The 13,641-nt window shown below is 35.3% G+C and overlaps 1 protein-coding gene across 5 annotated transcripts in view; it reads left to right on the top strand.

Moving 5' to 3' along the window:
• The window catches only part of LOC308059723 (NEDD4-binding protein 2-like 2), a 23,906-nt gene extending 10,265 nt beyond the window's left edge, over positions 1-13,641 (top strand). For all 5 annotated transcript variants that reach the window (XM_080377520.1, XM_080377519.1, XM_080377518.1 and 2 more), the window contains 4 exons: positions 4,511-4,635; positions 7,447-7,535; positions 7,902-7,978; positions 12,406-13,641. In XM_080377520.1, coding sequence (XP_080233646.1) covers positions 4,511-4,635; positions 7,447-7,535; positions 7,902-7,978; positions 12,406-12,604 — 490 coding nt within the window. In that variant the 3' untranslated portion in view covers positions 12,605-13,641. The remainder of the gene's footprint in view (positions 1-4,510; positions 4,636-7,446; positions 7,536-7,901; positions 7,979-12,405) is intronic.

Raw genomic sequence — 13,641 nt, 5'->3', positions numbered from 1 at the left:
AAAAACATGTAGATATGATGCTTAGCGACATGCTTTAGCGATGGACTTGGCAGTTCTGGGTTAGCAGTTGGACTTGGTGATCTTAAAGGTCTTTTACAACCTAAATGATCCTATGATTTTAAAATTATATTTAGCTGTTGTCTTATTTTTTCCTCATCTGTAATGTTAGCTGTTTTAAATAGGTGAATTATTAGATTCTAAGAGATCTTCTGTATCATAAAATCATCTATCAATGTAGGCTAACCAGGATGAAGGTTGATGGACCGTTCTATTTTTGAAGAAAAATCAGGGTAGGATTCATCTGTGTGTGCATGCATGCACATGTGCACTGGAAAAAAATGTGTATTGCTTTTTGACTAGTTAAAATAAGAGTTTTGGTTCAAGATGAGTTCTATATGTTGAGCTGGTATCTTCTATTAGATCAGATAGCGTGTCTGGAAAAAGTGGGTGAGCTGATTTAATTTCCCTGTCCTACTACGTTCAAAGGTGGGTGTTCAATTGTAGGGAAGGTTTAGGGTGAAAAAGCTGCATTACAGCAGTTGGATAATACTGCTACTCATTTTCCAGCATGTATAGACACGAATGCTGACTGGTCTGTAATTTGACTCTCTTATTAGAAACGTATTTATCTTAGCTTTTCTGTTTCTCCATCTCTCAAAAGTGGGCTGTCATCTGTTTGTGGGTTTTGATAGTAATGCCTTGTTTGCATAGATGTGCTTTCTGTTGTTTGTTTCCTAGTTGATGATCCTGGGATAAATTTTATTTCCAAATTTATTTGCAAGTTAGAAGTTGTGAGTTATTCTATATAATGTCAACTAGTATCTTTGTGTTTTAAATTTTACAAGTTTAAATACTGTGAATTCTGAAAGAGGTGATTGTCAGGCTTGGAATATGTTATGTTTTATGATTTAATTTCACAATTTAGAAATGGGCTATGATCATTGTTGCAATAATTGAAGTTTCACATCTTAAACTCATTACTTTGTGATAGCTTGTGTGTTGTCTATAGAGTAAAGGTTCAGTTACTCAGGCCTTTTTGGTAGTCATTTCCTACCCTTCCATTGGGAAGGGTAGCCTTCCCAAATTCTGTACTTTTAAGATTATTCTTGCAAATATAGTTTACTAGATTTAGTCTGTTATATCAGTTATATAGGTTTATAAATAAATTATTGTGTATTCTGAACTTCAAGGAATAATAACAAAATATTTCAAGAATAAATGTTATTTATGGGTTTGCAAGACTCCCAAACCCTTGTCATTGCGTGTCTTAATTGTGACTAATGATGTTTGGAAGATGCAACAGAAGAGTTTGAGTAAGTGAATTATTCTCCAGAACACTGAGCAAACAGAGTAAGTTCCTAGAAATAAAAATGAAAATGAATGCCCTATTAGTCTTGTTTCATCGGTTCATACATAATCCTACAGAAACCTGATGGTCAGGCTCCTAGAAGCTGTAGGGGTGTGTCTATCTACTCAGGTAGTAGAAGAATCCCACTTCCTATTTGCTATCTCTTTTATTAAGGCAGATGGTCCTTACTCCTTAAGTTGTGTGTACATGTATTTGGCAATCAAAAAGTGAGTGTGGAAGATGGATCCATTTTTTCTAGCATTATTAATTGCAAAATGTAGCATGCTATAAATAAATAAGAAAATTGGGCCGTGTGTGAAATCACAGCCAAGTAGCTTCATATAAATTCCTGTTAAGTATTTTATACCAGAGAGAAGTAGAGATGAAAAAATGCTGTTGTGTGTAGTGTATGATTTACTGGTGCCATTTTATCTGCATAGAACAAAAATAGGCTTTGGATCTGTGATCTCCTAAACCAGTGTAATACACATCCTATTAAAAAGCATAGGCTCTAACAAAAATAATTATTGAACAATGTCCAAAAAAAGAGTCTGTACTTCTGGTGTATCATGCTTTGTTTTCTGACATAGCAGTGCTATTTGTCCTGAGGTAACCTTGGTACTCTGGAAAAGATAGAAAGAGCAAGGAGGAAAAAACCAGCCTGTACACAGCTTTGATCATGTTACTTGACAGTTGCATTATTAGTAGTTTCTTCTGGTCCTCAGTAATCTGAATTTTGTTGTTACAGATCTCTGTATTTTAAAAGCAAAAATAACCGACAGCATAGTTGTGGAACAACAAAGGTGTAGGAATGTAAGTTAATATGTAATACAGTGTCCCACCTCAGCTCCCGCATACTGCTAGTGCAGTTTGGTTCTTGTAGCCTTTGGGTACATTGTCTATTTCTGAGCTGGAATAGTTGCCTAAATTTCCATAGGAGTGATACCTGAGTGTTGCAATGGGCTATAAGTACTCTGTGGCACTACCTGGCTGTTTTCTATTTTCAGGTTTAGATATACTGTAGAAAACATAAGTAGTCAAGGAGGTTTTGTCACCACATTTATTCTGTAGATCAGACTTTAAATAGAATTGTACTGTTATCTCAGTTTTACAAGGTTTTCCTTTAATCTTCCAATTTCCAAGGGCTTTCTGAAAATAAAGTTTACATTTGGCACAATGGGGATTGCTCATTGGAATGGATTAATGTGAATTTGATTTGACAAAGATTCTGATGTTATTGATAAATCAGCAGTTAATTGTTCCCTGCAACTTTGCTATAATCAGTTTCTCAGACTTACATGTATTTCTTGGCATGCCTGGGCAACACTTAAGATGAATTTTAGTTAAATCCAAGAGGCACTTCTATGATTCTTCTAAAAGTTTTGTCTTTGATGTTTAATGACAATGGAAATACAGCATTCTAGAAAAGCTTAATGGATTTTTGTAGTATTCCTACATCACCCATTACAATAACTTCTGAAATTAATAAACATATTATTGTTAATCTAAAATATTACAATATAGAATAAACAAAAGCATGTAGACAGTGAACATTGCAACTGTGTCCCTCTGAGTTCCCCTTTTTATGCTCATTGGCTTCCCCACCGTGTCTCTTCTTTGTTTCCCAGAGTATACTTAAATTTCTCCCATGATCTTCAGTGTTAGCTGTGTAAGAAGCAGAATGTAATGCAACTTATTCTGACCTACAAATTAAGTAAACTTCTAACAAATAAAATCTATGTTGCTTGGAAATGGCAGGCCTAAAAGACTAGGTTAATGTAGGATGTGTTGCAATTTTTTTCTCTTTTTTAATCTTTATGGATTCTAATTTGAATCTCTGCATTTTATCCATTTGTTTACAAATTTGTTTTGCTTTCATTTGTATGTTCCCCCCCCCCCCCCCCTAAAAATCCATACTATTTTTGAGATAATATTTTGTCAGGTTTTCTTGAAATTGGTCTATATGTCCAGAAGTCACCATGGAATGGCATTGCCTTAGGAAACCAAGCTAAAACACTCAGTCAAGTGGTTTAAGTGATTCAGGAAGTGATTGTTTTTACTCCTGATTTGAAGTACTAAATTCAGGCATAGTAAAATCCATGGCTTTCTGATCACCCTGTTAGCCCTAAAGTATGAATGATATGGAAAAACAGTGTAATTCCCTGACAAACTGAGATATGAAAAGTTTTTATTCTTATATCTTAATTTTCTTGTCATCTATTAGACTGAAACTGCAGTTCTGCAAGGTGTGGTAACCTGTGTAGCAGCTTACTGCTGTGTAACTAGGAGAGGTCTCCACTGATAGCTGCTTATGATGTATCACCTTTTGGGGCCTCTTCTTAAATAGGCTCAACTGCTAAAGCTTCAAAGAATTAACCCAGGGGAGGGTGAAGAAGGACAGAAACTGCTTGCTTTTTTCTGGGTTGTGAATTCCAGTGGTTTATAGATCCAGTGAATGCCAGAATTGATGAGAAAACAGAGGCAAGTAGGACAATTCTGTGTCATCAGGATTGGAGAAGATATTGAGCTGGAATAGAAGAGTATAGGATCTTGAAGGAATATGGATGCACTTCTGTAATCCTGATTTTCAGTAGTAGGATAATCTTGAAAGTTTATTGTGATCTTTTAATTTTCCCTGCAAATAAGGAAATTGCTGTAAACATCTGTAGTTTTCTCTTGCTGTTCCTGTTCAACCCACACTGTATGTGCAGGCAGCATGGGCAAAGATCAGAAGAGGGCATGCTGAGAGTTTGAGGTGCAGAAAAAGGATTTAATAATCCAGTTAATTTCTCAGTTGCATCCAGATTTCTTATGATCAGATTGGTTTCTAGATATAATTCCAAATGATAATTGATATGGATAATGTTAGTAAATATATTCAGTTATTATGGGGTACTTAGAACTTATAGCAATATAACCATTAATTAGATGGGTACAAGCATGTCTTGGGGGTGGAGGAGAAGAAACAACAAATACAGAAATAGTAGAGAGGAGGAAAATATATTGCTTTAATTTGGATTTGAGTGTACTTTTATAAACCTGTTTGAAGTTCAGAAATAGGGCACAGTTAAATTTATTTTAGCTATATTCTTTTATCTGTGTCTTTTTTTCTATCCAAAAAATAAAAATTAAAATATTTTTGCATTTTCCTTTGTTTAACAGTGTTCTGCTTGGTCAAAGTCGTGATGGCATTGTATTCAGCACTGATGATTATTTTCGTCAAAAAGATGGATATACATATAATGCTGCTCAGCTTGGTGATGCCCATGACTGGAACCAGAAGAGAGGTTTGAATGCATAAGAGGAATCCTATTAAATTATTCCGATTAAATTATGCTTATATTTAGAAAATAGAAGTGTAATGGGCATGTGTGTCAATAGTCTATATGAAAAGGAGTGTGTGTATATATGTTAGTATAGGCTATATTGAAGTATATATTTAAAGTAATCTTTACATTTTAATTGATGTAGATGTGTACATTAAATTTTGAAGCTGATTTGTTACATTTGATACTACTATCTTGATGACAGAATTGAACCTTTTTAATGCTCGCAACAGCAGAGTATCCTATTTTTTCCAGTATCTTTCCTGATCTGAGGTTCATCCAGAATTTATGGAAGAGTTTTTCTGAGGAAGATTTTAGTTCACCTGTGTGAATTAACAGCTTTAATAAGTCATCTTTCTTAATACCTATAAATGTCCAGTGGTTGGGGTTTAACTGGTAAGGAAGTAGATACCTAGGGTTAGAAGGGTAGCAAATTCTTGCCCTTTCTGTAGCAGTTTTTTAAGAATCTCATTATCTGTTTGGTTAACTCTAAGGAGCAGACAAACTGAACATCTCCATTGCCTGTGTATGCAGAATACTCTGTGCTGCAGTGTCTCAAGCAGATGCTTCCTTACTGTCTAGAGGACTACTGCTTTGCATCAAAAGATACAGAGAGCCAAGGAGAAAAAAACCCAAACAGATCTCCCCTCCTCACCCTAATCAAAATTTATGATACATCAGGGAACGTTTCTGTATGAACAGTGAAGGAACTTCTTAGAGCGATCATTAGAATACCATTTATAAAGAGCACTTTTGAGGTTGGAATGCAGCAGTAACAAATACTTTGAATGAGGTTCCCAGCAGGAACCTAAGGAACAGAAGAATTGATAAAGTAGTATTGAATAGATGAGAGGGCTTAACGCTTCACGATTACAAGACCACCAAACAGTTCTCACCTGATAGTGGCTTCTGGCTGTTTCTGTGAAAGTCTTGATGTGCTTGTGGCTGACATTGCTAGTACTGCTTAGAACAAACAAATAAAAATTTCTTGGCTTCAACGTGTAGCATCAGAAAATTGATATTTTTTTTAAATGGAATTAATTTTCACAATGCTTCTGTAAAATAGATAAGGAATTATTGTTATGTTTTTACCGATTAACTGATGCACAAAGAAGCGGAGGAATAGATTTTATAAAAGCCTTACTTTCAATTGTCAGATGCTTTAGAGTAGTTGTAGGAGGAACTGAAGAATCTTCTTCATGAATCTGATAATCATAACTTTGACATCTGCTTCTCCATCTGGTTTAGTTTCAGGCTGCAAAAAGAACCTAATTTATTGATTCATGCACAAAGTAGTTCTTTTCTAAAAATACAAAAATTGTGTCCCTTTCTGCAAAGAATGGCAGAGGTTTTGCTTTCAAAGTAAAAAGGTGAAGGAAGTTAAAACAATGAAAATTAAGGTAGCCCATTTGTCCCAAAAGTGGGATACTCAAATACCCTCTCTGGCTACTCTCCTCTGCAGGAGTTCCTTCTGAACTTCTGGTTAATAGTAGCTGAACTTCTGGTAAGAATAGCTTAACTGTTGTCCCAGTTTGTATAAAATGGAGGTGGGTATCAAGCCTGGTAAGGGTGTAGAACCTGAGTTTTTCCACTTCCTTGGGTAAGTCTCCTGTGTAGCATTATGTAGAAGCTGAATGTCATAATCATGCTCTCTACATATGCTCAAAAAAATGGTTGTGCAGTGTTGTTTTTTTCAGGCACAAATCCTAGTAATGTGGGTTAGGAGTCCGCTGACAACGTTTTCTGGATGAACTGTGTAAGGGATTTAGAAGAATGCCTGATCTCAAGATCAGAGATAGCTTTAGGCATAAGATAGATGCTTAATTGATTTATCAAGACTAAAGCAGTCTTGGGCTTGTGAGGAGATACCATGTTAGGCATTGGTAATATTAAAATGTTTTCTGTGCTGTGGAGCTGATGAATCTCAGGTAGCCCAGAGATTTGCATGTTTTATCCCCTAAACTCCTCCAACCAATCTCAGTTCTGCACTGTAATCTCTAGGGTTCTTCTGCTGCGTAAGAAGCAGTATACTTTTGCTGGTTCAAAGTTAAAAGCATGCTACTGCGTAAGTGTCCTGCCAAACAAATTGCATCATGACTGTGTTCTGCCTGTCTTTCTATGAATAAAGATGTGAATTTGGATATGCCTTCTTACGTTTTGCTGGTTTATAGAACTCAGAAGCAGTTTATTATTCCTCAAGCTTCTGCCCTCTTTTGGATTTGGTAGAAATTGGCCAACGAGTTCAAACATTATTCAAGTGGAGACAGCATGGTTGTAATTTTTTTTTTAATGGAGCTCAGAAATATTTCAGAGGTGTGATGTCTTTTTGTGAAGATTGCCTGTTTCATAGTATTTTGTTGGAGAAGAACTGCAACACCTGACCACAGGTCTCAGTTCTACATGCCCCATGTGTAATGCAGCAGAGCTGGTAAAGCTGGAACCATGATATGGTTTCATACCAGGATCTCCATACTCAGCAGGCCAGAGGCTTTAGGCAGTTTGCTTTGACTTCTACACTTCCTGTTTACCACCTCTTCGCATCAATTCACCACCACCTATTTTTTATGCCCTTCACTTAATTTTTCTTACCTTCTTGCTTCTACTACTTTCCATTCCTGTTTCTACCTTTCAGTGCTTTTATTCCTTCTTTTAGAACAGGGTGTTTCAGTCAGAGTAGATTAGTGCAAAAAACATCTGGAACACCTTATTTACATTTAATGTTTTATTTGAGTTACATAGTTGTTTATTAACTTGCACTATTTTTCATTGCAGCAAAGCAAGCAATGGAGCAGGGAAAATCTCCAGTTATAATAGACAACACAAATACTCAAGCCTGGGAAATGAAGCCATATGTGGAAGCGGTAGGTTTTGTTGTGTGATTATATCATTTGTTACAACTTTTCAGACTTACCTTCACGTGTGATAAGTTGGTCTGTTTTGTTGAGAAATATTTTCCTTACTCAAGTTCCTAGAAAGAGACTGCTTATTGATACGATCAGTAATTGGCACGGCTATAGTTCAGACCAGTTTAAGGACTGACTTCATCTAATCTGCTTAGCCTGGAATGAAAGCTAATACTGGTTGGGACTAAGTGAAACTCAGCGTGCTACCACTGCAGTTAACTACATCTTTAACTACATCTGTTTATTATACTGGTCTAGAAACTTTTTGTTACATTTTATGTAATAATGATACACATACTACATATTTTTCTTTGCTTGCTGCAGGCTCTAGAAAAGGGATACAGAGTGGAGTTCCATGAGCCAGATACTTGGTGGAAGTTTGATCCTGAAGAATTAGAAAAGTAAGTTATATTACAGAAAACATTGTACTTTTTATATATAGACAGATAAACAGGTGCACATAAATATATATTTAGTACATTATATTTTATTCAGTATCGCATTTTTAAATACTTAACTGCTAGTATAAAATACATATTATTTAAACAGGCATTTTGAGATATACCTTTACATGGAAGTGTTGTGGAGCAACCAAGACAAATAAATAGAGGTCCTCTTCTGTTGGCCCAAAAAGTTGATATTAAAACTTTGTTGGATGTGAGTAGAGAAATTATTGACCCCTGTAAGAATCGCTGCTATTGTAATAATTATTCTGAGAAATTTGTTGCTGCAAAATGCTGACATCAAGAAATAGGTAGAAGACGAATAGAAAGTACACATTTTGTAAGGAGTGCATCAGTGTAAGTGCATTCTTTTGTCTACTTTTATACGTGTTCCAGTGTCAAAGAACAATAGCCCATTACTAATCAGCAAAAGTTAAAAAGAAAGCTCAGATTTTATATCGTTCTATTGCAAGATTTTGTGAAATTGTCCCCAGTCTTCAAAGGATCTGACTTAAGGGTACTGTTGGACATGTTGGGATGTTAGAGTGCCTGGGAAGCTGCTTATTAATCCTGGTTAATGTCTCTTTTGTCTCAGATATGTCTGCTTTAGGAATCTAGGAGGTATCAAACCGTCTTAGGGATATTTCATTGCTTGAAATGTAATGTAATATTTTCATGGTTGATCACTAAGAGTTCTTTTACTGATTGTCATTTTATATGATTCCAACTGACTTGGCTTGTAATTGTTTCAGCTTTGTAAAGTAGCCCCTACAACGCACAAAGTATGTGTGTATAATACTTACATTACTGACTTGGACTTTATTGTGTTTATAAATCTTTTAAAGCTTTCATCTTTTGCTCCTAAGCTACCACTAACTTACTTTTATAGATGGAGTCCTCTCTCTGTAGAATGAATTCTAGTAAGTTTTTCTAGTTTGGGGTGCAGCACAGCTCAGTTAGGAAACTGTCTTAGTAATTAGACACTACTAAGATGTTCAGTGTAAGATTTTCAGTATTTGAGACAGACTTGTTTTCCAGGAAAATTCACATTTCCACACCTTCTTAACAGATAACAGGGGAAAAAAGTGAAGTGTTGTTATCATTGAATTTATTTGTCTAGTCATTAATTGTAGGAATAAAGTTTATATCTTTCCCAAAACCAAAGGAAACCCTTGAACTGTGAAGTGATGCTGTCGGTTCTTAGGAGCTTCCTAGAAATGCTTTAGCAGCTCCAGTTACTTCGAATATTTGAATAGAGGCCCCTTGTCTTAGAAACTTTATTTGTTGAGAGTTTAGAAAGGGTGGTGATGTGAGGTTTCATTTTGGTTTTCAGTTCCTTGGGGAGAGCGCTCAATTTTTTAAGAGTTTGGGGGTTTATTTTGATTGGGTTTTTCTTCCATATTTTTGTATTTGGGTAATAGATCACTATAGAGATTTTTTTGTAGTTTTGGGATTCCCTTTAGGAAATTTGAGCTCAACATTTTGTGCGGTGTTTGAGAAATCTGTGAAAAGGCTCTCTAGGTCAACACTGGGTGGATTCTTGATGTGAAGAATGTGACAGATGTTTTACCATTTACTAATGGAATGAGCATCAGTGTCTTTTCTTTCCAGTTTGCCTATGAGGTACAAATTATCTTTAGAGTCACTCATGAGTGACTTTTGCTTTTAGTTTTGTTTTGTGCACATAACTTTTGTGAAAACATCGTGACTCAACAGGCACGTCTTGCTGTAGTGCTCAAAACTTCTTGCATAGCCTTTATCATAGAATTATTTAGGCTGGAAAAGACCTTTGCCTCCTATCACTCAAAAGTCATCAAAGTCAACTGTTAGACCTTTATATAAAGGATCTTTGATACAATTTTTAGGAAATCTTGAAAACTGCAGGTGAAAGAACATAAGAGTGGTAAAATCACTGGTAGAAGAGAGATAATTTTTTTATTATTATTTTCTTTTTTAAGTATCTAATCAGTTCTGGATGAAAAAATTAACCTCTCATGTTTGCATGCTTTCTGAGAAGCTGGTCAGTTGAGAGCTAGAACTTTTCTTTTAAAAAACGTACATTTTATTCAGGCTTTTGGGGAATAACAGATGTCTTGTATATAATCTGTATTTTGGGACAGATGATAATTTCTTTAAAAGTTGCCGTGTACCTTCACGCAGGCATGAAACAAACATGTTTAATATAATCCTTTTTTCTTCAGTATGATCATAAAACTGCAATTTGGTATTGACTTCATTAAATTCCTGCTGATTCTTTTAAGGAGTCACGTCTAGGCAGAATTACTTTGCCAGTGTATTGGTATGTGAGATTCTTCTAGTGCAGAAGCATTTAATAGTGACAGGACTTTGCTTTTATCAATAGATTCTGTGTTCCTCCAAGCAAAAACATTCTTCCAAAGCATAATTGTCTGTTAGGACCTTTTGCTGGTACATCTGTATTGGTTAAGGGTAGATGGCTTTATGCTCTTACAGCATAGCCAAGCCTCCACAGGATGAAAGAAGACATACCTGAAGAGGAGTTCCCCATATTAAATGACACTATAGAGCAGATTTGTTTCCTTTTTAAAATTAATTTCTTCGTTTGTTGTGATTTTGCTGTTGCTGATTCTATTATCCTGCCTTGTTCTTCAAGAAAAGTACTTGCTCATTTATGAAGTGATTCTGCACAAGTCCGTTCAGTTGTGGATGATTGTGCACTTTATGCCCAAAGCACTTGAGCTGTAATCTTTTTCTAGGAGTACTAAGATATGGAAAAAAATTAATAATTTTGTGCTTCCACTGTTCGGCGTAAAAGGACTTAGACTCCCTCTTCCGTTTTTTTTTCTTTTGTGTAAGTTCAGTGCTTTATAGAATCCTCATATTTCTAGGGGCTTGGCTTTTTTCTCTACCATTAACCTAGTTCATATTTGTTAATAAAATCAAAACTGTTAAAACTTGTGAACTGTTAAGTGCAACATGCAGCTTCTCCTGGATTTCTTTAGCACAATGTGGAAACATTGAGCCGCTTGTGATGATCGCTCTGGCTTTTTATGTTGTCTCAGGGAAGAGTATCTGTGACAGAAGTAGTCTACTTAGGCTTTTTCTTCCCAGACAGGTAGCTGATAAAATACACCTTAAGGAGCCAGCATAATTCTGACTACTTCTGAGATCACCAGTTCTTCCATTCTGAATGTGAAACTAGTGTGCTTCTCACAGTATGCTTTGACTTTGAACCCTTATCAACTTGACACATACTTCTTGTTTGTGCCTCTTATTACAACGCCCTGGGGAAGGGTGAGAGGGGGATCAATCTTTTAAAATCTTTCTGTATATGGTATCCTCTTTCCAGTGTAGCCTGTTTGTTCCCAGTATTGATTTCTCCTTCACAGAACTGAGCAAGTTGGTAAGGAGGCCCGTGCCTTTTCTGTCCCTGGCAGAAAGCGCAAAGATGCAGGCATATGTTCCCTGTTGGTATAACTTGGAAATAATTCAGCTTGGACAAAGGTTTCTTGGTGATAAGAATATATTGGGTTATGATAAATGCTTGTCTACACTATCAGAACATTTTGCTTATGTTTTGTATCTGTTCTTTTAGGTTCAGTTCTGTTACACTGCTAGCAATTCTCTGACAGTTTGTGCATGAGTTTCATGGTTTTCTTTTTGGCAGAGACAGAATTTTTCTGCTAACATTGATTTTAAGATCCTATTCTATAGATACTAAAGACTCTAGATACGTTCTAATAATGTCTAATGTCTCAGGTTATTAATAGGCCAAGTTCTCACTGAAAGTAGCCTTTCACTAAACACTGCAAGAACAGGACAACACTTCTGACCTCTCTTCCCTTATATGTGTTTCAGTACATTTCCAAATTTACAGCAAGTAAGAGCTAGAAGGTAAAGGTATCGTGAACATGCTGTTCTGGTTCAAAAATTAAATTGCTCCTTATTTTATGTAGAGATTTATTGATGAGAAAATATTCTGTCATTAAGTCTTGAAACCATGTAGTTTCATTTTTTATGCTAGTTTGAACATTGTGTTCATAAGTAGTACTCTGTAATATTATTCATGCCTCTACTCATTAGGTAGTATGCTATGTAAAATCTATTGAGCAAAGTCCTTCTAGGGTTATTTAGGTACATAGTCCTCCTGAATAACATCACATTTCTGTACAAAGAAGAATGACTGTATTGTTCTCCGTTCTTTAATATATGCAGTAGTGAATTGTTAGAGTAAGTCTTAACACAAGTTGAATACTAAAAGAATGAAGATATATCTGAAATTTAACTTTTATTACACTATGAAGAGCAAGATGGAAAATTGTGAAATTAGAAGGTTTTTTCTTTTTCTTGAAGACTGTAAACATATAAGCATACCAGACAATTTATTTAAATTTTTATTTTTGTAGGAGGAATAAACATGGGGTCACTCGTGAGAAGATTGCTCAGATGTTGGAACGATACGAATATCAAATATCCATACCTGTTGTCATGAATTCAGTGGTACCTCCCCACAAAAACACTCAAAGGCCACCTCTGCAGCGAAGACATAGGTGGGGAGGCAGTACAGACTCATGGAATTCTTTCAATATTTCCGGTAGCCGATAACACAGTTGCAGTCAGTTAATAAAAGTCCGTTACTTGCCCTTCTAAAACATCATCATCTCCAATAAAGTAGTGGATCTTCCGTGTTTTAAATAGGCCTATTTCAAGACCATTTTCTTCTGGAGCTTGTTCCTTTAATGGACTTGCATGTAAATAAAATTGTACATTAAATGTTTTTTAAAACTATATTTGTTACAGTTGTAATAACTTCTATTTCAGTAAAATATTTAATAGAGTATGACATATAGCAGAGTCTGCCTTCATAAACTGAAGACGATGATGTGTCATATATCAAGTAACTGTTGAGCAGTTTTTTTTAAAGAGGTCATATTAGATATCTTTTAAAAGCGAATCAAAGCCCCAGAAGAAGAGGTTAATTATGTAATAACCAATTTTAATGATTGTCATTTAGTCTTCTTCTAGGAGATTTTTTGGAAAACACTTATGTCCTGGATTGTTCTTTTGTTCTATTTGGCATGTATTGCCAACTGGCAAAATTTTGGCATGTATTTTCTGGTTTCATTTGTGGTGGTTGAGTTTTTCTTCTGTCTCAAAAGCTCATCTGGCAGCTGAAGCAGCATTCTGCCAATATAGTATTCACCAGCCTTAAACTGTGCAACCTGAATTAATTTTTTTTGTGTTTGTTCTCTGTGGTAGTATATAAATACCACCTTTCTTGTGCTGACTAAAAAAGCCTAAATTTTATTACTAAAACACAAAAAATTCACAGCTATGTTTTTAAGTCAATTTCTTTCATTTACAATAAAAATGAAGTATTAAAGCGTTAGGTTGACAAGTCCCAGTCCACAGTTGGGATGTGTCAATTCAGTATAAATAGTGGATATAATTCTGTAAAACCATATTGCATTTCTGATTTTGGCACAGCCAATGTAATCTGTTTAGTACATAACAAAGAATGAGCCAACATGGAGATTGACTAATTTACTGCCCTTTTTATCTTAAAAAATTATGAATGTGTAAGTTTTCACTATGCTTGTTTTCTAACAGCTTGCTGTATTAATAAAATACATTTGTCTTCA

The sequence above is a fragment of the Falco punctatus genome (assembly GCF_963210335.1).
Source record: "Falco punctatus genome assembly, chromosome: 2".
NCBI classification, from domain to species: Eukaryota; Metazoa; Chordata; class Aves; order Falconiformes; family Falconidae; genus Falco; species Falco punctatus.
This window is presented reverse-complemented; position numbering and strand designations above follow the sequence as displayed.